This window comes from Anas platyrhynchos, chromosome 12, assembly GCF_047663525.1.
Source record: "Anas platyrhynchos isolate ZD024472 breed Pekin duck chromosome 12, IASCAAS_PekinDuck_T2T, whole genome shotgun sequence".
Lineage (NCBI taxonomy): Eukaryota > Metazoa > Chordata > Aves > Anseriformes > Anatidae > Anas > Anas platyrhynchos.
The window spans coordinates 11859466-11885885 of record NC_092598.1 but is presented as its reverse complement, the minus strand read 5'-3'; the positions used below and the strand labels follow the sequence as shown (position 1 = coordinate 11885885).

The 26420-nt window shown below is 44.8% G+C and overlaps 1 protein-coding gene across 3 annotated transcripts; it reads right to left on the bottom strand.

Moving 5' to 3' along the window:
- Positions 1 to 246: 246 nt before the first annotated feature.
- NUTF2 (nuclear transport factor 2) lies at positions 247 to 23428 on the bottom strand. 3 transcript variants are annotated; one of them, XM_072043783.1, is made up of 6 exons: positions 23269 to 23298; positions 22743 to 22800; positions 14280 to 14400; positions 11169 to 11240; positions 7329 to 7427; positions 247 to 782 (listed from the first exon to the last, which is right to left on the bottom strand). In XM_072043783.1, exons 3-6 carry the CDS (start codon positions 14376 to 14378, stop codon positions 669 to 671), a joined length of 384 nt encoding a protein of 127 aa, XP_071899884.1. In that variant the 5' UTR covers positions 14379 to 14400; positions 22743 to 22800; positions 23269 to 23298; the 3' UTR covers positions 247 to 668. The 3 variants fall into 3 exon arrangements, with proteins under 3 accessions (XP_071899884.1, XP_027321893.1, XP_071899885.1); XM_027466092.3 differs by lacking the exon at positions 22743 to 22800 and having other exon boundaries at positions 23269 to 23428; XM_072043784.1 differs by lacking the exons at positions 22743 to 22800; positions 23269 to 23298 and adding an exon at positions 22911 to 23036.
- Positions 23429 to 26420: the final 2992 nt, after the last annotated feature.

Here is a 26420-nt window from a genome sequence, read left to right as displayed (position 1 = left end):
AAACAGATGAGATGTGAGATGTAACCTGTTAATCATATGTTAAAACCTGAGCTAGAAACAGGTGCTGAGAAGGAGGGAAGAAAGAAGTTGCATGTCCAAGGGAATACCTGAATCACCTTTACAGGCAGAACTATCGAAGTGCTCTCAATTTGAGAGCTTTAGGTTTATAAACATTTCCCCAGGAGGCAGAAAAGGGGCATCCAAACCAAGGAGCAGCTTCACATACTTGATATCCAACTCATTAAATCAATTTAAACTGCTAAGAAAATCTCATGGTTTTATTGTGTAACGTAGCATTGAAACATCTGAACAAATCAATAACTGGGCTGTACAGGCTGCTGTTCTTTCATTTCTTTGGGTTATAGAGCATCTTGTCAGTACATAAACAACAACCTTTTGCATTATAAATTCTTTCCGAGGCATGCTGGTACAACACAAATTTCTCTTGTCAAATGCAGCTAAGTCTAACTTCCAAACATCATGCACAAGGAACTCATCTAGTGACAATGTAAACTCAGCAGAAGGGCAGGTCACAGGTCTTGCTTGCTCGCGCTCTGCAGTGCTGCAGGTTTGTGTATGATATTTGGAATGTTCCGTGAGTGTGAATAATATCAGTAAGAGAAGAGGAGGAAAAAAAAAAAAAGCACGGGTGCCTCGGGGTCGCCAGCTCAGCCAAAGTTGTGCAATGCTAGCCTGAACATGTCATTGGTGCAAACCCAGGCATCATTGATGTTCTTTAATAGAAATATCTGGTGGAATCCCATGATAGGATCTTCATCAGCCTGTGGAAAGAGAGGAAAAAAAGTTTAAAAAGCTCTATCTTGCGAAATGTATTCTACGAGTAATAAGACAACTTAAAAGCTGATGTTAACAGTGACATCACATGCTGTAAGATACCTAGTACCTCAAGAGCTACTAACAACCAGAAGTTCTGTTCCAAGTTGCTTGCAAACACCTAGAGCCCAATGACACAGAAACCCTGCAATAGGTTGTTAGGGTTTTCTGGAGTAATTACAGACTTCTCATTCCAGCAACTTCCCAACAGCAGTAAAGGCATGCCTGCCTCACTGCGCTGAGCCACAAGTTTTCTTTGGACCTTGCCCAGGAACCAAGTGCAAGACTATGCACTTTCAAATTAATTTGGAATTGCTGTAGTTTGGATTGATCACAGGAGGGATTTCCTCTGGAAGTCAATAGCAACAATATTGCCTGAATGATCTTTGTAACGATCGTGGCTTTTGAGAAGTTTCTCTGAGCTGGGGCAACTGGCCAGCAGCATCGTGCTTCCTACACCTGCTGCCAGAAACAGCTCAGAGCAAAGTAATAGCTATGGCTGCAGTGAGGTGTTAATGAGCACGGTGAAATCTTCTCAGCTGTGCCTCAGCTTTTGCCTTCACCACTTCAGTGAGGTGAGTTGTAGTGTACTATAATATAGGGCACTATATTTACAGGGATTAGGGACTACAAAATGAGAGAATAGTATTATAGGGAGTCTAGTTCTCCCATCTGATGTTTATCAGCCTTCCCAGAGATATGATGCAGGAATTAAAGCCTTAACAACAGTTGGAAATCAAAATAGGACTTAATCTGAACAGCTCAGAGGACCCAGCTACAAGCAATCCTCTGATACTGACTATAATGTATTCAATTTAGCATTCTTGAAGGATTTTAAGCTTTATTCTTTCAGTGCAACTACTGCAATTTAAGAAAAAGGGGAAAAGCATAAAGTATTGAAAAGCAACACATGAAATAAACGGTCAAAATGCTGAACGTTTACTCTCAATGCTCTGCTGTCCATCAAGAAAAGCAAATGCAAAAAGACTGAAGAACAAAGGAGACTGCTATAAACAACATCTTTTAAAAATATAAGATTCATACAAATGATAAACTGGCTGTGGAACAAGTCAAATTTGAGGAACAACTTGCTAAGAACAACAATTGCATCACAAAGCAGGAAGTCTGCCAGAGTGCTGGTAAGATCGAGTGCATGACTGGAGTGTAAAAGGAGCATTCAAATTTATTTCACAGCAACAACAAAAAGTAGTATATGGAATAGTGTCAGCATATGCTGACCCATGGAGGAAAGCCAAGAAGGGTGCTAGACTAGCTATTGCTTCTCAGGAAAAGTGATACTGAAATCATTACAAGTAATTATTTTTTTTGGAAACATCAGCTCAGAGCTCAACAGCTATCAAGGCAAACAGTGTTAGCAGTTATTAGGAAAAGAGACCAAAGCCCAGAATTATGCAACCACATAAACGCACAGAGCACCCACATACCAAATCCTGCATGCATTACTTATGTAAAAAAGTGGTAGAATAAAGAAAGGCCAGAAATGGGTAAAAAAAAAAATATCCAGCTACAAGTTTCTCATGGAAAACAGTAAATTAAGTGTGACTCCCCAGCTTGCAAAAACTGTGACTGGGTGGGAGAATGGGAAAGATATCAGAATACTATAAAACCATGAAGGACAAAGTGAATGAGGAAACTACTTTCCTGCAGCCAAAGAATAAGAAAGCACCAACTACAGCCAGAAGTATCAGGAAGTTCAAGTATTCAGTAAACAAATCAACAAAAGAAAAATCCTCAAATCAGGCAAGTGCTAATAAAGTCACTGTTCAACAGCAGGATGAACTGGGCAGCCTTTTGTCATGCTGATATATGCTTTCTGTTGCATTAGGCAGAAGCTCCATAGTAATCAGCACAATGTGAATACAGCAGTTGTGTTGGATTAGGCCAGCCATCTATCTAGTTCAATAGCATGTAAAACAGCAGTCACACCAATTATTTCAGGGGAATTGCCATCACCATTAGGTCTGCCCAGAAAGATGCTTGCCTACCCGTCCTGAAGAGGTGGCCTGTGCACAGAAACCTGTGGGTTTGTGTCATTTCTAGATTTCCTAGGTATCAAACACCACTTAAATCCTAGTAAGGTCTCACTACTACTTGATAGTTTATACTGGACACAAAGGAATCTTTAAGAAAACTGAGTAGCATCAGAAGGCTGTGCATTAAACTTTGAAATAGGACTTTGTGAAGCACTTTTTTAATGCTATCCCTTTTGACTAAGCCAGGATAAGTTCATGTTCATTTCAGCTCCTTTCCAATGGCTTCATTTAAACCACTAGAGAATCCTACCAGCTTGAACCACTTTTAATCGCAACTATTAATAAGCATTTAGCATGCTCCCAGTTGCCCTCTGGTCTCTTTCTCTTAGGTCACCAAGGCATCTACTTGAGGTTGCCCAAGTAGTTTTCACCAAATGTGTATTTGCTTGTTACAGACATGAGTGTACACTAAAAATGTACCTCTGCAAAAACAGATCACTGACACTGCTTTTAGAGTAGGCTTCCTCAGTGTGAGCTAACTGCAGCTGCACTTAGAAAAAAAAAGATTAAAAAATTAAAAAAATTAAAAAACACTGTCCCTTCTTACACTGTCTGGCACCACCAAGAGTTTGCTTTCAGGTTGTTGGAGACACTCAACTACCAGTCAGTAGTGGAAGTACTGAACTACTTTCCGTGTGCATTGCAGGTGTATTGTCCTTAGCCACCTCCTCTCCAGGCTCACCAAGCTGTCAAACACTGCTGATCTTGGCAGCTTTCTGGCCTCTCCCAGTTTTCCTACAGCCTTGCTGGCCTTGGGGCCCACAAGTGTAGAAAGTCCTCAACTTACAGAGCCATTAGTCAGAGTATTACTCTACCTTGTAACCCAAGTTCAGCTGGAAAAAAAAAAAAACAAAAAACAAAAAACACACAAAACTATTGAGCAGTAGTAGAAAAAAAAGTGAACAACTTTTCTCCTCATTTGGAAAGAGAGGATTTTACTTTCCTTTCACCATCACCCCACCAAAATCACTGAGTGGGTATGATGAAGTGGATACTTGCAGCTATTTTTAGCTCAAAGGAGAAGCTAGTGACTAAAGGTAACAAGTTCCTTCAGATGTTAAGCCTCATTTAAAAGCATTGCTTTAAAGCCTGTAAGTATCCACCATGCATTACAAAACCATCCAGTCGTTTGGGTTGCAAATTTCCTTTCCCTTTTAAGACCAAGAAACACCACATCACAATTAGTTGTCATAATTAATTCGGCAGCAAACACTTCGAAATTCACACTTGGGTAGAGCTGCAGATTTTCCACATTGCTCTGAGAATGTGCAAACCACAGCCATGCTTCTCAGCCACCACGAACTTAATTGACAGCAGAAGAGCGAGAAGAAAGCTCCTTACTCAACCAGGACAGCGAGGACTGCAGGGAACAGAGGTAAGGCAGAGGTTAAACGTTGTGGAGGGCTAGCCTGAAGACTTCGTTGGTGCACACCCAGGCACCTTGCAAGTTTTTCAACAAAAAGGTTTGGTGGAAGCCTAGAACCTGGTCATCATCTGCCTGAGCATGACAGGAGGAGAAATAAGTTACCAGGTGAAGCAGACTGAAGACACTGGGTAATATTCTGGATGAACTTTGGTGAACTGGCATCACACCACGTGACACTCACTCCTGAAGGCTTAAACTGATGCTTACTCTTCCTAGTTAAGTAAGGATGCACACAGCCAGACAATGAACAGCAATAAAAATTGATGAGAACAGAATTAGAATAAGCATAGGTACATTTATTATCCCTCCACATAAGGATTAACAACATTACTACCTATCTTGAGGGGACTGACATCTGTTCCAAAAGGTATGTTGCATTTTTACAGGTTATATAGGTATAGCTCACGGGGCTGTAGACTGGAAAAGCACAGAGGCAGATACACATTCTGGCTTTGTCACGGGGCAGTTATGATTTCAATTGAGTAGTTACATCACTCTCCAAAAGGGAAGGCCAAAGGCTTAAAAAAATGCAGGTCTTCTTAGGCATAATGCTGTGCTAAGGAAAAACGTTTGACAATAGTAGTCCTGGGTCCTGTTATTTCTTGAGAACCTTTCTTTTATAGTTAGAAAAGCTGAGGTTTTGGGACAATTTTTTGTGACAACAGTTCACCCCACACTATATGAAGGGGAATAAAAGGTTTTACTTCAAGTATTCTGTCCTGTCCCTCCCACTAAAACCAAACAAGATCAAAATACAATGGCTTAAGAAATAAGTGCCAAAGATGCATACAGCTCAATTCAGATGCATACAGCTCAATACAGCATGTCCTGTTTGACCCAATCTACAGATGGGTTGAGTTACTTACCAACTCTAGTGAGTTACTTACCAAACCCTGTTGTTCTGTCACTTTTATCACACCTATGACAGCACTAAGATGTGCCAAAATGATTGCTAGCATATGTACAAGCACAAGAAAAAGCATTCACTAGGACAGCTAGGTTCATGTACTGACAGAAGTGGTTACTATACACATGCTAGAGACTTGCTGAATATTTGTCTATTTGTAATGATGAGTAGCACAAAAGGCAGAAGCAAAAATTTCGAAGATTTGGATTTTCTGGACACTTCCTCAGTGAGGAGCGGCATTTCCAAGCACTGCACTACACTTTTTAAAGCTAAGATGAAGAATGGAGAAAAAGAGATGCCTCTCCGAATATAAAAATCACAAACAAGCTGGATTTGGTAGTGACAATAAGCATATAATCAATCCAGAATGTTCTTTCCAAGTAACTAGATGCACTATCATACAATCCCTGAATTATTCAGGTATGGCTCACCAAGCTGAAGTTATTCAGAGTATAAAGCCAGCAGAGTAAGAAACACTACTCCAATAATTGCCATTTATGAAAAGCTCTGACTGCATCTACCATCCTAATGACTGTAACTAAAGGATAATAAAACCCAAACTTTTAAGAAATTACACTGATTGCCTAGCATTCACCTCAAAATCACTGCTGCAAGCTATAACCTGCTTGGTGATTACGCAATGACCTTAAAAACATGACTGTGCATAACCAAATGCAGCTGTCACTGGCCCAAGACATGGACTCAAAAGAAATCTTGGTTGCATCACCAAGTTTTGTGCACACCCAGGAGTCAGACAGATGAGATCAGCATGTCTGACCTCACACCTGCCCTGCAATTCAGTGCTTTGTGGCCACATGTGGCTGTCATTCCTCTCTGGAGTACGTGTGTGCAAGCAGGAGCGAGCAACAAGAAGGCTGGAATCCAACTTGCAGCTTGGAAGCAGGAGCAACTTTAATGAGAGCCAAAGCTGTCTATGTTAGGCCTAGAAGTGGATGCCCCCCCCAACAAAATGAAGGGGAACAGCTAAGCAAGCAGATTCAAACTTTCAGTCCTCTTTGCGCTTACTGAGTTAATTGTACATTTGGAGGAAGCCTGAACGCTTTGATACCAGAAGTGACACAGAGTTAACATAAGAAAGGAAGCCTAAATAGCTATTTTAGGAGAAACTTGGTCCAAAGTAACTCTAAAGGTTGGACAACTTTGGAGTCCTGATTTGACAGCATGGCCAGACCAAACTGTGACAAAACTAACTCTGAAAAACATACCTATGGCAATTTCATGCTTTTTAAATAAACACTGCCCACTGTGTGCAAGTTCTGCCTACAAGTGACTTTACATACAGGAGTTTTTTTTGTTGTTGTTTGTATGCAGATTCCAGGATGTCTTTCATTGAGCAGTCTCATTAAGTTACAGGTTCATAGCCCCGGTGTATTAAGATGTAACATTTCCTCAGAAAAGCAGGATACTGAGTAACTTTCTGTAGTTCAGTTCCATAACTTAAGCAGCAATGTAACCAACGTAAAATATTCCCACTTCTTCACAAGCAGCAGCTCCTTCAGCAAGAAGCGTTTGAGCTCAGAGGCAATATTCCCATTGTTGAAATGGTTTTGAATACAAACCAGTGTATTGCACTACATTAACACCAGGACTGTATTCTTGTGTGTTAAGATAATTAAGGTAACAAATGAAAAGCAGGGTCTTACTGAAGGGTTGTCAGCTAACAAAACACATTAATCGAGCTGTGATTTAGTATGTGTTACATCAAAGAGAACATTAAACTAGGTGTGCTTCTGTTGTCCAAGAACACTTGGACACTTGAAATTTATCTGAGGACACTAAAATCTTACTGCAGAGTAAGGAAAAAATGGACTTTGCTAGAGCCTCTATACTTGTGTGCATAGTAAAAACCAAGTTAATTTGCTGGACATGAGCAAATGACTGCCAAATTCCAGGTGATTTTACCTAGTGCTACTTATCTGAAGAGACAAGCAGTTACTCAATGACCTTGAACAGAAGAATGACATCCCAGTGCAAGCTTACCAGAATTCCCTCCCCACCCAACTTTCTCCTCAGAAATTCGATGATTTAGTATCCTGCAAAAATTTAAGACATATGCATTTGTTACCCTTTAACAGAAAGAGTTTACCTTAAGCTGTCCAACTACCATACTGAGTATACAGCTGTCAGGTGTAGGTTGGTGGTCTTGTGCTGTGATGCTGTGTTGTATTTTTTGGAAAGGGAGGCTCTATAATGAAAATAGAAAAATAAAGAATGAAGTAATTGCATTATTTAACTTGCAAAACAAATGCAACATTATGAAGTATTAAGACTATTTCAGTAGCACCACATGGAGAATTGTTGCAACTCAATACAAAGCTGGGTTGGATCACAACAGTTCAGTATTTTTAAAGCACCAAAATACATGAAATATGTTGCCATATACATTAAGTAGTGCCTTTTCTTAGTCTAGTTACACAGCATTAGGAGTTCCAGTTCATCTACAAGCAGGAAGTTCATATGATGAAGGCAGAAAGCTTCTCTGCTCTGAACAGTGTTGAAAGAGTACATGATCTAACAACTCCCAGTTTGCTTCTTCCTTATAGTGGCTATAAATAGAAAGGAGTGGCATTTGACCAAGAACCAGTGGTTGAGATTTGAGTTTCTCACATCCACTTTTCCATTTGACTCTTTCCTTGATAATAGATAGCATCTGAGGGGAACCAAAACAGTAACTGGCAACATTTTTGCCATGTGCCAGGCAGGAGGGAACAAGAGCAGAGGAGCAAAAGCACACGTTTGTGGAAAAAAGCTTTTCATGTTCATGTAGCAGCTACAAAAGCACGTCTGGAGTCAAGAGTGCAAGGTACACACCTTGGAAAACACCAGACAGTATGGAGTGATCCTTCTTTTTCATCTCAGACCACATTCACATTCCAACCACTGATGACTCCAAGTAGCAAACATTGGATATTGAGGGGATCTCAGAGTACTGTCACACAAACATAAGCTCATCCAACTTCTGATAGAATGGTGCTGGATGCTGTAGGAGGGCCATTTTGGCAGATGGAGCTCCGAGAAGTCACGTGCCTGTTACCCAGTCAATGCACTGCACATAATGCAGTCACTTAAATCTGCAGGATGCACTTGGACTTTGCTCCATTTTCCTGGAAACGGGCTAACACAGACCCACGCATGCACTTTCCACTAGAGGGTAATGCAGAACGTGTGAAAGCCTTGACTTGACGGAAGGCCTAGACATAGGAACAGGAGTTGAAAAACTGCTTGTATCAAGGTTGTGGAGAACAGACTTGGCCCTACAAGTATAACTAGGCTTAATGAAGAATACCAGGAAGCTAAAACCTTGGCTAACAGAGAACACAGAACTGTGGAAGGATCAGGACCCAGGGAAACATAGCAAGTGTACAGAGCAGCCCTCTAACCACAGAGTGACAGGATCCAAGAATACTCTTGAATAAAGCCTGCAGTGTTTCTTCTTGGCTGGGACAGTAATTCCCAACTTAACATGAACCAAAAAGAATAAGCCAACTGGTTTGTAGCTTCCAGCAGAGTATTTTCCAGGGTCACCATCCTGAACTTGAACGCGCAATGTGCATGCCCGGCCTGCACAAGCACAGGCTAGGATGTTACACACCCTTTGACAAGTGACAGTACTACAACACCTAGTCTCACCTCTTCACAACAGCTACCTGCTGAGCAAGTCCTGCAAGAAGTCTCTTGAAAAGGCAGAGGGGTGAGCAGGAATGAACGCAGTTGTACCCAGAACCCAGCTTCCAGCATTACAAGATGACTGAGAGGTGAGACTGCAAAGAGAAGATGAAGGAAGGAAAAGGCTTCGAGCTCAGGAGCCCCCCAAAAGAGGGGTATGAAACCAAAGAGGAGGCCAGGGAAGATGCTGCCTGTTTCAAATCCCTGGCTGTCCCATTTTGAGAACAGGGCCCCAACGGCTGGCCAGTCAAACAAGCTATTCCTCCTGATACAGGGGTGGAAATCCCACTGTAGGGTAAGCTGATAGGAAAGATCCCTGGTTAAGATGAAGGTAAACTACCTCAGATGGATGGTAGCTTATGGATTTCTTATTGATGGTTGCTTATTGGGTTTCTGTACTGAAAGGAAGCATTTCCTTACATGCAGAGTACAATAAACATGGCTGACATGTGAAAAGCCAGAACAAGCAAAGCTTTTAGTGTTCTTTGAGAATTTGTCTGGACTTTCACTACCAGAACTGCGGAACCTTCCTTTTAAGTCAGCTAAGATTTGCAAGAACACATTTTTTGGGGAGAGCTTAAACTCACTTCTGGCAAAGACTGCTCAACATTTTAGCAGACTAAGCTTGCTTCTCATGCCTCCTGCTATCTCCTCTAGAGCAGCCGTCCTTGGCTTTCTCTGATGGACCTGGCAGTGCTGAGACTACTTCCTACAGTATCCTGCAAACACCACCCTGCTTTCTGAGCTGCCCATCCTGAGACAAAAGCCTACAACATCCAGTAAGCTAAATCCAAGACCACCTGATTGATTGGCAGAGATTCTGTGTAAGTTTGGTTAATGGGGGATGCCCAAACTGTAGCAGGATTCTTCCTCCAAGAGATGTGAAGAGATCTCACCAAGCACTGAAGTAGGTCTGGAAACGTTCCATCATTTGAGCTACCTGTCCCAGCTTCTTCCCCAATCCAAGAAGCTCCTAGAACTAAAGGATTATCAAACACTCAAGCCAAAACAGGCCAAGGAGAACAGGCACTCTATTTGAAGTAACTCCTCACCCCAGGACACATTAAGACAGAAGGAATAAGTGTCAGCTCCCACTCTGTAAGCTGTAAAAAAGGCTACAGGTGTACTAGTGCTGGCAAAGCAGTGTCTCTGCAACCTCACCCAACTGTACGAGCAACATCTGGCAGAGCAGACTGAAAAGCTCCCACAATGTTACTGTTACGCAGCAAAGATCTTGCTGTAAAGGAAAATGCTGCCTCTTGATGCTTGAAAACAAGACTGCAGAAGTACAAAAGGTGCAAACTGTTCTTGAGGTGTGTGGTATTCTTAAAGGCTGCAGGCATCTGAATCACAGATCCAGGGGCAAATTTCAGCCTTCACAGTTAAGGATACCATGGATGAAAGCAGAGATTCCACAACACAGGAGCAGTAACTGTGCAAGGAGACAAGTGCCCAGGTAACAGACTTCCTTCTCAAAGTGCAGAAGAGTTGGCCTGAAACTATGCCATGTTCTGTCCAACATACCACGCTCTGAGCAGAATGTCAGAGGAGCTACAGAGCATATGCTCCACAGATCTTGCGGGAGAAACTTTCAGCTCTCACTAAAGCTTGTAAGTACACCAATTTTTACAAGAGGGATGAATCTTCTCAAAAAGCCAAAGCTTGGAGAAGTTTAAAACATAGAGGGAAAATTTCAGTCTCTATACATGAAAAAGTTTCCTCTGACTTGAAGGGCAACAAGTGGCTTCAAAGTGCTGAACCAGAGCTATCACATCTGAAGAGCTGAGAAATGCTTCATTGAACCTAGATTCTTCACTACAGAACTTATTTGAAGTTTATGTATTCAAAAACAAAAAACTCCCTGCAGTAATGTGTTTAGCCTTCACCACAAGCAGATCCAAACGTGTTTGCTGTACTACTTCCTGAACATGCTTAAAATGTAACAAAAACACCTTTCATTCCTCCAGATCAAGAGATCAGCTTATGAACTATTTTTTTTAATTAATAACATCAAATGCAATTGCAATCACAAAATAAGCTTGTGAACTGAACAAGTCAACTAACATCCTACCGTTAGGAGCACCAATGGAACACCCCACTGCATAGAATTAAACCACAAGAAACTTTTGGAGATACAAGCTGGAAGCACAAATTAAAATTCGATTTAACTGCCGAAGTCTAAATCAAAATTTCAGTGGTAACTAATTTACAGTCTTCAGGACCATCTCCCCAAACATTCAGTAGAGGATTACAGACTTACAGAGAGTTTTTCAACGATGGCTGCTTTGCCCTGGAACTGCTGTCCTTCCCATGTAAGGCATGATGCATCAATCTGTGGGGAAAAGAGAAAAAAATCATCAGCTTGCTTAGGGTAACTTTTAAGCAATCCTGGTAACAGTCTTTGCTTACTTGGCATGTATCCTTAGAATCTAGCTATTCAGAAGCTACCTCAGAGACAGAAAGAAACCACAAAGAGCAACTGAAAGTTTAGAATAATCTACTAGAAATTAAGAACATTAAGTTTCATTATCATGATTCTACCAGCAAAAAACTCCCTGCCTTGGGATCAAAGTGAGCTTTCAGAAGAAAATCGAAAGGTATGGATGCGAGTCAAGCACAGACAAAAATATATGAAGTACGACAAGGAGTTGTACCATCAAGCTCTTCCAACTAAAGAACCAATTTGCATATCCTGCTCACACCCAGAAAAGTAGAATGTGACTGTAAAGGTTTTCTAACAGACTGCCCTGCGTGGCATGGAAAGATTGAGATGCTTCAGTCTACCTGCTCTTCCACTGGATGAGGCAGGATGTACAGAGCATGCTGCTGGATGCAACAGCAACAGGCAGGAAACTCTGTATTCTTTTCAGGATACCTCCTTTAAACCAGAATCACAGTATCCTAACCTCACACCAACATAGCTCACTGCCTTCTCAGATCCAGTTTTAAACCCTGGCAAACCAAATTAAGTTTTAAACTCAGGGGAAAACATTTCAAGTCTGTCAGCTGCCAATTCCAAACAGCACCTGCACTCTCTTCATGATAGCCCAAGTTCTTTTTCAGCCTGTCACAGGTAGCTTGTTCCTTCCACATCTTTTGAGTTTAAACACCTCAAACACAATTCTTGTCTCTTCCCTATCCAGTCTTCAGATCTCACTGAAGCTCTGCATGTCTCAGCAGAAAATGGCAGGCTCTAAAGAACCCCATTTGTATGCTGTGGTAGATTCTCCAACCCTTGTTTTTGATCCACACTGCACCAAAAAGCCACTTCCTTCAAGCAAGTATGCTGAGCCTGCACAACACTGTCACACCCATTCCGAAAAGGCTTCTGGTCTTCACTGCATCATCGGGAGCAATACAGTGCAGCAAGAGCCAAAAGCATAAAGCTGGGACTGGGAACAAGAGCATGAAGCACCTCGGGGTCACAGACACAACTGAATGCAGGCTGGCGAAGATCCCTTGAGGAGAGCTTTCTCCTAAGTCCAGACATGTCCCTTTTGGAGGAAAATGGACTTAAATCTAGATTGTGTGAACCAGTCACTTGATGCAAGTGATGTCAGCCAGATGCTCGTCTTGTACGACCCTTGACTTCCATCACCTGAGAAACAAGGTGTTGGTACCAGGGAACGAGGCTACTCTCTCAAGCATTCCAATTCTAAGCTTTAAATACAGAAAGCCATATTGGAAGAGGAACCCCAGAACCTGCCTTACTGAATCCACTTCAGCAAATAGCAGGTAAGCACACCATGGTGCAAGACCCTTCTGGTTTTTCAAAGAGCAGCAGAAGACCGATGAAGTTGGCGAGGGAAACAAGCTCGAAAACTTCACATCGTACCTAATTAATCTTTCTGCTATCGGTCATCTCCAAGGCCATTTGCTTTATCAATAAACTGAGAGCAACTGTTTCAAGAACAAAAAGCATCTCCTAACCCAAAACCCCTACAGACAAGAATACAACATCAAGAGTTAAGAAAATACTTCATTGTAAGGAGCCATGCGCCCAAAGGAGAGCAGAGAAGTCGCTACAGCATTTCCTGCAAAACAATTGCAGGGAAATAACTGCAAAACAATGCAGAAACTTGATACTCCATTTAACTCCAGCAATTTTTAGCTACACAAAACAGGGCCCCATCCTCCATGCATTACAAACTCCACAGAACACTGTCCGCTGTCCTTAGGTACCTTCACTGAATGATGAAAAGTAAAAAAGCCCAAGGGTAGAAAAAGCAGTTCATTGCATGTGATGACCATGTTTCCAGAATTAATTAGTCTGTACTTATTACCAGTTTAAGGATTTAAAGTGTTTCGGTAGTGGCATGATAGGAACTGCTTACTGACTTCATATTTCAAGCTGTGGATTACACTGTGGCTTCCCGTTTTTCCTGCTTTATGGGCTCTGTTCACAGCTTCTTGGTCAAAACAAGGCAGCAGTCTATAGCAGACAGCAAATACTTGAGAATCCAAAGGGTAAATGCTACCTGTGCTTGTGGAGACTGCTGAGGTGTAGGGAGGGGCATCAGATGGTGCTCCTGCAACAGCTTCAATCCTCCAGGGATTGGTGAAACTTGGTATGATTCATCGAGCAAGGGTCAGAAAAACAGGACATGCTGCTAGATGGCTTGTAAGACTTGAGTGTCTTGCTGAAACAGCTCAGCCACCCAGCAGCATTCCTCACCAGCAGCAATCAAACTCCATCCACAGAGCACTTTGCATATTCTGGAGGCGTCTTCCTCCAAAGCTAAAAGCTGATGTTCCTCAGACCTTTTAGTTACAGGCCTCAATTTCAGAAACAAAGTCTGTTTTGCCCCCATATGAGGGGCAAAACAAATCAATTATTGAAGAAGTTTAGAAAGAGCTTAAAGTTTAAATATTTAAACTTTATTTAAAAATTTAAATTCAAGTTACCAGGATTACTATAGCATGAGATCCAAGAAACACCTTCAAGTACTGCTAAACACAGGGCAGGACTCAGAAATCATATCCCACTTGAAGTGAAGAGGGATCCAAGCAAATCCCAGACTGTAAATTACTGGCAAACTAAGTCTAGCACATTTGCTGTGACAGAACATTGTCACAAGGTAGCCTCCAGCCTCTCACACTGCAAGTCTCTATCAACAGCCAACCCAGGGTTTTATGAGCCTGACTGCCTATAGATGAGGCACACAGACCTCAAAATAGAAAGTAAATGTGTAAGAAATGAAAAAAAAAAAAACAACAACATGTTCAGCAAGTGCAATTGCACTGACTGATATTCTGGAGTCAGGATAAAAGCCACTATCCCATCCTATGCATTCCCACACATCCAAATAGGGAAAACTAGGCAGACAGTGGGAGAGAGGCCCTGCCGCCCCCCCCTTTTATAGATACTTACATATATTGCTCCTAACTGAGTCCTGTCTGCATCAAAAAGCTGGTAGTAATGTTGTATGAAGCTGGACCCAATCTGCTCCCAGATAGGCTTGTCTCCCATTCTGAATCCTCAAAGCCAGCGACTGTAAAACAAAACAAGAAACCATCAGAAAGATCACATAAATCAGCAGAACACTTGGCTGGTGTATTAAGCACCAGTGAGCACAGACCACCGCAGCAGGCCAAAATTTTCCTTTAGAAGACGAAGGACAATCATCCGTATCCTGGACCTCTGAGAAATAAAAATCTTGGCTACTAAATGGTTTAACTGAGAGCATTTGGTGATTTCAAGAGCTATTTCAGTGAAAGGTCACAACCCACATACAGCAGTGGAGAACAAGAACCACGATGAGTAAGTGTTACCGCCTTATAGTCACATATTTCAAAAGTGACACCGTCTGAAAAAGTTGGCTCCTGCTATTCTGACTTGAGCTCACTTACTGTAACCAACTGAAGTGTTGATAAGGACAGATTGTAGAGTGCCTTACATCACTTGATTTACCTATTCAGCCCCTCCTGTTCCACCATCCACAGGTCCCCTAAGGAAGCCTCCTTTCAGCAGCAGACAATAGGAGTTAATCCATTTCCACTAGCCATCTGCATAACACAAGCTTCCTTTCAGCCCTGCTTTCCTCTTGTAGGCTGTCACTGAGGCTGAAGCATACTCCACGTTTATCTTTGAACCCGGAGCACTTTCAAAACATGGTGGTAAAATATCAAGAGTTACCCAAACCAAAAGAATATCCCTTGCAACTAAAAGCCTGTTTGTCCCCAGCTCTCCACGCCTGAGCTGTGCTGGGTGTGCCACTCCTCCAGGCCCCACCAAGAGCCACCTCTCCAGATCAATGGATTTCTTCTTCAACTGCAGCAAGCTACTTCAGGATTCCATCCCTCCCAGGGATGCTACCCAGCTTTGTTTGCATTAATGGTTTTTCCTCCCCTCTTTTCTTCCCAAATACATATGTAGAATGTGTCCCTGCATTCACTTAGCAAGAGACTCTGCAGTTCCCAACCAATGTAGTAGAAACACAAAGGTACCAGATTTGTGAACGTGAGTTCTGCTATTTTAGAGGATTAAGCATACAGCACATGCAGCAGACCAGACTCGGGTCTAGAAATCCTCATGCAAGATCAGTGCAGCTCTACCATTCTGTTATTTGCTTCAGGAAAGTACGTGCATTGTTTTCTTTACCCTGATACCTCTCTAAAAGAGAAACCAGCACATTACATTAAGATCCGAGTTTGCTTTAAACAAACAAAGCTATACTGGCTAAACATCAAGATTTCCCAGCCTCTGTCCCATTTTGCAATACCTGACCAGGATCTACAGGTCTGTATTGCGCTGCAAGTCTCAAAAGCGTCTCAGACACGAGATTCTGTTTTAGGACAGACACAATGGTTATTCTGGCTTCCTCCTAAGGCTAATTACTCACACACCTGCTTAAAATTTGTCAAATCCCTAACAGAAGCAAAACACACTCATAGTACCTCCACAGCAAGCAGTAACTGCAGTCAGACAAGACAGCTCTTCTTATGTTTTAGGCTTTTGGCTGTTTCAACTTTACTCATACAAGCCCAAGCTGGAGGAGTTTTACCCACCACAGTCACAGCACTAGGAAAAAAAGATCAGGAGTTTATAAATGAACAAGTTGTGCTGATTGTGTTCTGTGATTGCCACACAGCAGCCTCACCTACAGCAGAGGTAGAAATCAAACTTCAGCCTGTATTAAGAGATTTACATTGAAGGAAAACCTTAAAGTCACTTCCTTGATTTCCAACAGCCTTCATCCCACACCTCAGATTCACCAGAAGCCCCCGGCACAGGACAGATCCAGGCTGTGCCTGAGCAGTGCCAGCACGATTTGCCAGCATCTCCTCAGCTGCAGCGGAGATTTCCTAAACAGAGCTGCTGAGGTCCCTCAGTCCTGCACTTGGACAGGCATGCTAGGTTTTAAGAGTGCCCCAAATAGTCCCACTGGAACTACAATAGCATGAGCTCCTTGCACTGCCCCTGTAGCTCTCCCCACAACCAGTAATCACCCCAGCATGCAGTGCTGGACTCTCACCACACGCTTGTCAGGGCAGACCTTGCAGAGGAAAGCCCAGGATCCAGAACTGCAGGCGAGTCTGGGGACCGTTAACAGGCTCAGGCGTTCCTGCTTTGTCATTTCCCTATCCCTGCTCTGGCGCAACAGCCTCCCCCTGATGAATTCTTAATGTGCCACAGGCTAGGATTTCTATCTTTTGCTTACCATCCTGCGTCCCCTAATACCATCCCTTCTACACCGCAGATCACACAAGAAGAAAAAATAGCATCTAAGCAAAGTCCTAGAGAATTATTTCAGCTTGCTTGCAGCTGAGACCCTGGTGTGCAGCCCCGCTTTTGTTCCACAGGAGCCAGAGATGCATTCATGCCCACTGTGTGCTAGGGACCAGGCCTGGGGAACACAACCAGAACTGGAAAGATCAGCTCAGCTACAGACAGCAGCAGCAGCACCACCTCTATATACATCTGCTCCTATTTCCTCACCTCCATCTCATGCCCAAGCCCCCGACAGGTCTTACAAGCAGGAGATGAACCCTGGCAGAGCAGCCTGTAGCCTGTGCTAATCCACGTCCCAGCAAGGGACACGAGCTGGGAGCTCCACGGAGCAGCAGTGGCTGGCACAGCCCCAGGTCTCTGCCACACGCTTACCAGAGAGAGGAAGAAAGCCTGGATCACGTCCGAGCGTGCCAGCCTGCCGTCTCCCTCCCAACTCCTTTCTGAAGTCCTCACTGCACCTCTCCCCTGAATGCTGTGCTGTTAGAGAGGACTCCCAGGACTTGCTGGGGAAACCGGGCGTACTGGTATTTAGTTTTGAAGCCTGCTGATTGCATTCCTGACCTCAAGGTACCTACAGGTCTGTAGCTCTCAGTGGCAGGGTGGAAGCTGCTATAAAGGAAACGGTGAAAATCACTTCTGTTCAGCTCCTCTGGCCCAGCATTGCTTCACCTCCTCTCCATGAATTGGAATAAGCATCAGACGTCTTTCCTAAACATTCAAACACAAATCTAGTTCAACAGCCACACACCTAACATTAAGATGAACTAGTAAATGGCAAACCACCAGCTTATTCTGAAGCTAAAATAAAAAGTTGGCCCTTTCAAAGTGAATCTTTTCCCCACACGATACATGTTCACCCTAAAAGCTCTGCTATCAAATGAACCCTCAGATCAACTGCATGCTAGCCCTGCGTCTCCTTTAGACCCAGAGATTTCCAGCTCCTGAAGGCACAACAGCCTCATGCAAGCACCAGATGCCTTCTGTTCAATCCTGAAACTGAGAAAGCCGTTAAGACTGGCAGAAATTAAGGGATTTGAACTTTAAATATAGAAAGTAGTACTATGGTTTCTCAAAGTAAAATTAGTAGGCAACTTTGCCACCTCCTTCTTAAAAGGAGGTATTTGTGTTTTGGTAGGTAAAATGGCATGAAATAAATTAGTGTAAGTTTGACAAGTCACAATGTTGATTTTGTCAGAGAAGCAAGAAGTGAACTCAGAAAATACTGCTGAAATCAATAACCCTCTATTTTGTAACTTTTCCCTGTGCCATTCATATATGGTTACACGGCTTTCTTTAATACACTCAACTCTCCCCCAAAATGCCTGTTTTCCTTTCCCAATTTGACACTTTTCTTTAGTGACGGCTTACGTGTTCTGCATGTGGAGTTTAGAGAAAACACACAAGATAGGGATGATCTGTGCCACCAAGCCCAGTCCCTTCAGTGAGATATAATCCTTTCGGAGAAGGCTTTCTACATCCACTCCCGAGCAAGGAAGAACAAACACGCTCTGATACTGTCACAGCTCACCCAGATCTCCCCATAGGTCACTCAAAGTCTGATTATGGGGGCAAGAGCACTCCATTAATATTAAAACCAGATAAAAGAATGGTTTCAAGTAAGCCAGAAAGCACCGAAGATGGAGCATCACCTGTCCTTTTAAAGGCACCTGCTGAAGGTTACCACTGCATAAGAGTATTATTGGATATTCTACCTTAAATTCCCATGGAAAAAGGAGATAGTTTCCTTAAGCTATTTTTCCCACTCTTTGTCACTTCAAGCCAAGCCTACTTCATTGCACCCACTTAAGGAAGTCACAGCCCATTTGATTCACAGCTCCTCTCCAGAAGCTCAGCAGCGAAGCTACCAGTCCACCTCACTGTGAATTTCCTGGAATCTGCTCATATCATAGAATTTATCCCCGCCTCCAACACCAGCCAGCAGTCAGTGTTCAAACCGAAACCCAACGCAGCGCACAGAAGTTGCAGCTGCCAGCAGCTTTCCCTTCAATGGGTACGTGCCGACACTGCAGAACTCCATCCCTGCTGCACCGGGGACTTCTCAGCAAGGTCTGCACCGAGTTTTCTTTTGCCAGGTCACACCCTGACACCCTCAAGCACCAACTCCTGCCCTCTGCACGCCCTGCCACGCTCCCTACCACTCCTGACCAACGCAGCACCAGGCACATCCCCAGCGTCCTTGCCCCAGAGCCAGCACAAGGCACTGCCACATCCCTGATCCCACAGCAAAGCTCCTGCATTCAGCATCGGGAACTCATTCCTACACCACGCAGGACTTCCCAATTCACTGTGACACCAGCCCTTCCTAAACGCAAAGCCACCCCCAACAGGAGAGAGATCGCCAAAAGGCCCAAGGTCTGGCTGAAAACTCTTCCCACTGCTGTCTTGACAAGCTGTGGAGCAACCTGGAGGTGATTCCATCAGCACACTGCAGCACAAGTTCCGTCCTCCTCCTCAGGTGGCATCCCCAGAGCTACTCGGAGGCACGCCTCGAGGAAAAGCCACCGCTTTGCTTTGGCACCTGTTGACAGACAAACCATCAGCTCTCCTTCCCTGAAGCACAAAGCACCAGAAACACTTGGAGAAGGCGGCCTGTCGTTGTACCTCTGCGGGATGGAGAAACACCAAATATTTGTCCCAAGCAGCAGTGGTGCTCACTGCATTATCAGAGCAGGCCATATGTAAGCTGACTGCTATCAATTAACACAATTAGCTCTTCTTGAATTCAAGCCTGGCATGCTGGCATTTCTGTAAGAAATTTCTAAAGATATCAATGAAAACTAGTATTTAGAGTAACAAGTATTTAGGATTTATGAGCACTAATGAGCGGTATCCTTCAGCAATTAACACTGTAAAGCAGACAAAGAAGCTGCAAGGAATCAAAGAGCCACCATCACGAGCAAGTAAGCTCAGGATAGCCCTCCCGACCTGCAGAAAATCAAAAAAGACAATTTAAAGAGAGCAGCCTCAAACCCTCTAACATGCTGCTGGAAAGGGAAAATATCACCATCTGCCATCCAGTTTCCAGGTATGACTACGCTGCCTCCCTAAGTGATCCCAGCATAAATAAACCGCACAGCACTGCACCAAAGTTAAGCTCTAAGACGGGATTCAAGCTCAAGCACCTCAAGCCGGCAGGCTGATGGCTGCAGGATGAGAAGAGAAGCACAACAACAGAGCACCGATGCTCCTCTTAACGGGTGCTGTTGGTCCAGAGGCACTTGTGGAGCCGTGGTAAACATCCCCCAGCCCACCCGCTGCTGCACCCTTCGCTACTGATTAACAGAAGCAAATATGGCCAATGGATGAACTCGCAATTGTGTGGGTTCCTGTCACACATGCCCCTACCACCACACCTCCAGTTTTGATCGCTCAGAATGAGAGTGAGGATCTTTACACTGCTGGAGAAAAAGGGGAAACAGTCTTCCTGCTATTTCTCCCTCGGTCTCTTTTCTATTGCCACTAAAAGATACAAACCCAGGAGTTTCTCCTGTGCATGCTTTCTAGGAACACAAGAGGACCAGTATCACAGGATTAATGGTCTCTCAAACAGGTAAATCACTTAATACCTACACCAAGAATCCTTTGATAACAGATTACCCACCTCTAGCAAAGACATACACTGTGAAGAGAAGAAACTAAGCAAATTCCCATAGTATCACTGAATAATTCAGGCTGTAAGGGACTTCAGGAGTTCCAGTCTCCAGCTCAGAGCAGATTCAGCTAGTCCAGGTCGCCCATGCCTTTTTATCCACTTTGATCCAAAAAAAAAGGATGACTGAGACCACATAAGCCCCGGGGGAAATCTCTTTAGCTGCCTGACTGTCCTGCTGCAGAAAAAGCCTCCCCCAGGCCCAACCAGAACCCCCTTGCTTCAGCTTCTGCCCTTTGTCTCCAGCCCTCCAGCACACACCTTGGTGAGAAGCCCAGCTCCATCTTCCTGATGTGCATCCTTTGGGCAGCAGAAGGCTGGGGCTAAGCCCCCTCAGCTCCTTCTCTTCCCCACACGAAGGAAGCTTGGGGCAGGCAGAACGCAGGGGTGATGAACTGGGGGCGCTGACACATGGACACCACCCGTTACCAGTCACTGACCCTACAGGCGCTCCATCACCTTCTGAGAAATTCCAGCTTTCAATATTTCTTAACTTGAAAACCCTTTAAAATTTCCAGTCAAGGTGCAAACTTGAAGGAAAAAATAAAAACACTTCTCTTAGGTATCTTCTGCCATCACCTCCACAGCAGCTGATTGATTCACAGAGGTTAAAATCTGGAAATGACTGCTCCAGGCCAATCAGAAACTGACTCGAACACAGGCTTTCACCTTGTAATTGCTATGGGCTGCGCCATGCACAAAATTCCATTATGCTAAACAAGCTTGCAGGTCTAGAAATAATTAAGTCTAGGTATGAGCACAGCAAAAAAATGGAAAGGGAGAACTGAGAAGAGTGACAAGGAGCAGACAGTTTTCTCATGAAAAATATGGAAAATTGACACTCCCCTTCTCAATCTTACTTTTTTTGTCTCCTCCAACTTCATCAAAACAAATTAATGCAGGAATTACGCCAGCCTGAAGTATATTGCTTTGCTTACAGATGTTTGCAAGCGCAGGGCTACTTAGATTACTAAACAAAACACATCACCAGACTCTGGAAAAAAATTCAGTTTGATGCTCATCCTACCCGCAACCTGACAACCCAACAGTCCAAGTGTCAGCCTAGGTAACTTTAAATTATTTATTATTGGCTTACCTGATTACGTATAAAATAATGTTTTACTGTTAAGTCTGAACACCATATCTGGCAGTTTTTTCCACAGTATTCTTGAGGAAATCTAGGAACTGAATTCAAGTTTACAAGGCTGAAGTTGCTTCTCTTTTCCCCAGGAGGGACTCAATCAAGCCTGGCCAGCTTTAAGGTAAGGGAGGAGGCATGGGGAGGGAACACAGCTGAACTGCATTTTTCTTTACCTTATAGGCAGACCAACGTAAGATTTAGTCTCCTAGGAAGAGCAGACTATCAGATATTTCTATCTATCCATGACTGTTATGACAGCTGTTTCAGGTTAAGAGAAAACTATTTTTTAAGTTATGGAAGCAGAGATGCCATGTTTCAGTCACAAACCGTTTTCTGTAGAAAATAATTGAAATTTCATAACGTTTATTCATGTACAGACAGATTCTGCAGCAAAATAACATTCAATATTCACTGTATTCTAAATAGATCTTCTATCAAGAACTGCAATTTGAGCCTTGCAAGTTTTCTTATTGTTCGCAGCTGAAGTTTGGCACATTTAAAAGCAATCAGTTGTGTGCTTGTACAAGTAGCCAGCTGTGTAACAGCCCTGAATTAGATAGCACAAAGGTGCTCACCCCTAAAAACATAGCTCTATGTACTTTGGTGTGGTGCTAAATGCGAGAGGATCTAGATTACTTTGCTTTATATTACCCCATTTTTAGGTTTAGCCAAAACTTGCCTTTCTTATAGATTGACAACCATCAAAACATGGAAAAACTTCTCCAGCATGCTTTATTAGCAGCAAGTTTTTTGTGTGTGAGCATGGCTCGTTGAGCCTCACCTCCACATGAGGAGTCTCCAATTTTTAGTTAAACTCCAGGTTTGCAACATATGCCTGGAAGAAAGATAACCGAGAAAAAAATATAAAAAATACAAAACCCAGAACTTTTCGTGTGGTATCTACCTACCTACCTCACGCTTCCAAACCCACGTTTTTACTCTTCTTTGCTTCTTTTTTCTCCTACAAGCCCACAACAGTTCCTACTTCCAGACACTGGGTATGTAGGCACACAGTTGGGTCACAAACAAATACTAAAGCTGTCTGTGATGCTCCAGCACTTGGGAGTTTAAAAACAACAAAGAAATCATTCTTAAGAGTGTTATCAGCACTTAGTAGACACCGCAATGCCGACACAAAACCTCCTATACCCCACTAACTACTCCACTAATTGCTGCACTCCTCTTGTTAACCTGGCCCAAAGAAATCCCAGCAGAGAGCTGCAGAAAGTCGTTAGAATTAAAAGAAAAACGAACGAAAACCTGAGGTTAAAGCAAATAAATTCCAACTCACCTACCGAAGAGCTTGCAGCGTTTTAGGGAAGAACACGAAATAAGAGTTCGGAGTCTGGCTGGAAGGCAGTTAAGCGGTACAAAAGCGAGCCAGGAGGTGTATAAAACGAGATGTGGTATTGGTAACGAGGGGATACATCCAGTCACCTCTCCAGCTCCCCTCACTGACCTGTGCAATGCTCTCTTTTTGTCTGTCGCTACCAGAAGCCCCCCAGAACCGTGCTCTCAGCCATCCAGACAGCGCCGCGCCTCCCCCGGGAGCACGGGGCTGAGGAACGACCAAGAGCTCGCGGCCGTTACCGGCCCCCCCCACCCCCCCCATCCCCTCACCCCGCCTCAGGCGGCTCCCACCCGCCCAGCTCCCAGCGCCCAGCACCCGGCCCCGGGCCCCGGCCGCCGCCCCTCCGAGCTCCGCGCCTCAAAGACGGGGAAGGTCAGGGCTGGCCCCAACCACCGGGCCCGGTCCCGTCCGGGGAGCGCCCCCTCAGCCCCGGCCCGGCCCCGCCGCCGCCGCCCCCCGCACTCACCCCGCGGCTCCCACTATGGCGGCGGCGGCGGCCCCGTGCGCGGCGCGAACCCCCCTCAGGTTCTCTCGCCCGCGCTCCCCGCCCCGCCCCGGCCCCGCCCCGAGGCACGCCGGGATAGCGAGTCCGGCCGGCCGCAGCGGAGCGTGCTAAGGAGGGGGGTGAGGGACTACAAGTCCCAGCGTGCCCCGCGCCGCCGCCCGAGGGGAGCTCATTTGAATGAAAGGAAGGAGACCGCGAGGCGCTGGGCCCGCGGGAGGGGCCCCGGAGCATTGTGGGATAGTGGAGGATGGGAGGGGGGGGGGGGGATGCTCTCTTCACTCCTGTGAGGGAGCGGGAGGGGAGCCCTGGGAGTGGGGCGCTGCGCTTCGTGGGATTCCGTCAGTGCCCCTGATAAAAGCTGTACCACAAAAATGTGCCACAAAAATGAAATGTGAATAAAGGCCCAGCTCGCTTCCGGGAAAAGAAGTTGGGGCAGGAGTTGTGGGGTGACCCAAAAGCGGCTTGTAATGGGTGCTGCCCAGCTGGTGGGTGCTCTGCAGGGCGCTGACGCGGTCCCACACAGAATCACGGAATGATCCGGGTTGGAAGAGACCTCCGAGATCACCGAGCCCAACCTCTGACCTAACACTGACCAGCCCTCCTCTAACCCACATCACTGAGTTCTACATCTAAACGTCTTCTAAAGACCTCCAGGGGTGGTGACTCCACCACTTCCCTGGGCAGCCCATCCAATGCCTCACAACCCTTTTGGTAAAGAAGTTCTTCCTAATATCCAGCCTAAATGTCCCCTCGCGCAACTTTAGCCCATTCCCCCTCATCCTGTCACCAGGCACATGGGTGAACAGACCAACACTCACCTCGCTACAGCCTCCCTACAGGTACCTGCAGAGTACCAGCACTGCGCCTGTCTCTGCCTCATGGCTTCTTCCCCCACGTGAGCTGGAAGTGGTGAATGCAGAAGCAGACACTTCACTAGTGGAGTCCAACAGACAAATAACTGCACAGCAAATAGGTGATTTTTTCTCTCTCTTCTGTTGTTGAGTCAATTCCAAATGCAGGGCACAGTCTGGAACTTGCAGGCCTTGTGATAACACAGTATGGATTTTCCTTCTACTGTTCCTGCAGTAGCCGTGACAGTGGGATATGTATCTCTTAGAACATGCTGGTCCATCCATGGTAACTCCTTTCTGCTCAGTTCAATGTAGTTTTTAAAATTTGAAAGACAGACACAAGAAGAATTTGAGGGTGAACTGCTATATGATTTGGGGGGGAAAAGTAGAAACAGGACGCTGGGGGCTGGATGGATCATGCTGATAAAGGAAGTAACTGGATTTTAGTGTGCATGAGAGCTGTTTCTAAATCATTTTCTCTCAAAAGGAATGTACTGAAGGTTGTGCCTTAACCCAGGGAGAAGAGCGAAGCTGTGAAGGTCCACCAGCAGGTGGTAAAATCGTCATCCAGAAGAGCACAGAAGTGCCTTGCCTGCACTGCAGCTCTCAGAGCAGCTGTGGGACTGGTGCAGGTGTGGCTGGTGCCCTGCAGCCAGCAGCCTGGTGGCTGGGGCTGTCCCAGCCTGTCCGAACTGCAGCTTTCCTGCTGGGAAAGAGTCGGGCCTCTGAAGTGAGAAGTGACTGGACAACAGCTGCGTTAAACCAATTCCTCACTTTTTGGCTGTGGTTAAGAACCTAGACAGCATCAGAGCCCTGCTTTGCTGCATGCTGTATGGAAGTGGATAAGCGAGAAATTTTACCCTAGAATATTCACAGTCTAAAAACTAGAATACGCATGACAATGAAGACCAGACTGTTCTGTGAAGTGCACAACAAAGGCATGCGTTTGGCTGGGCAGCACCCACCTTGATTATCCTTGGCAGCTTCTTACCCAGGCTTTCCGCAATGCTGAGTTCCCAACCTGCCCCAGGCTGGAGAGGACCCTGGGAGTGTTCTTTTGTTACGCTCAGGATGGAAGTGAAAGCTTTAGATACCTCCTTTGGTCCTGGGAGGCTGCTGCTGCCTGGATCTGGGGACCAGGAACCTTTCGGACTGCCTGGGCTCTGGTCAAGAGTAGCAAGGGCAGCCAGCCTGCACAGGAGGGGATGCCCCACAAACAGACCTCAAATTCCCTGCCATGACAGAAAAGAGGGGTTGTGGTGAGATGCTGAGAAGGAAAAGGGCAAGGAGCAGAAATTTGGAAATTGTTGGTGCTTTCTCTCTCTTTCAATTTTGCCCTGATCTAGCCCAGAATTTTATCTGTTCTCTCAGTACAGAGAACAGGGAAGTCTGAGGCTGTATCAGAGCAACATTCACCACCCAGCCTCTCAGTCCATGCTTTCTAGAACACCAGTTCCCAGGGGAGCCTCCAGCCTCTGCATAATGACGTTCACTGGCCCAGTAACTTCTGCCCTGTTCAGTCCTTGACACGTCAGGGCCCAGGTCACACAAGGCAGCGTAGGAATGGAGGGCAGGACTGTGAGCAGAGGCAGCAGGTAACGCAGATAAATGGTTTCAAGAGAGCACTGGAGAATATTCTTTGTGGAGGAACCCACCTTGCAAGATGCTGTGTCAGAAGTCATGAAAACAACCTTATATCCAATAACTTAATGGGAGCGATACTGCTCTTTGAAATAAATATAGGTGAATTGAGCAAGCCTTGTTCATGAACTTAGAGAGAGGTTGGTTAGGATTTCATCTACAGGAGAGTTTTGCATTGGAAAGAAACTTCTTTGCATCTTTCCCCTGTTTTGTTCTGGAGATGAAATTAAGGTTTTTTGTTAGAACAGTAAAAGCCATTCTAACTAAACATCAAGTCCCACACACAGGAATGTAGCAACCAGAGACAGTTGGTGCTGGCTGAAGAATTCTGGGAGGGTACATGCCAGATCAGAATCCAGGATGCAGAAAGGTGAGGAGTTAAAGCGGAAGAAAAAGCATTTGTGTTGAACAGTAACAGTTTATTCATTTACATACTAAGATACCTTCCTACAGAAATAGCCTCCTAATTCACTGCCTGTGCATTGCTCACTTACCTTAATTTAGAAGTAAATGGTGGAAAGTATGCAGGAGGAAAAATTGTTGCTTTTGTCACTTAATGTTTCTAGTTCAACCCAAGAAAGGGATGTGTGAAGCACCAGCTCTAATTGCCCTTTACAATTA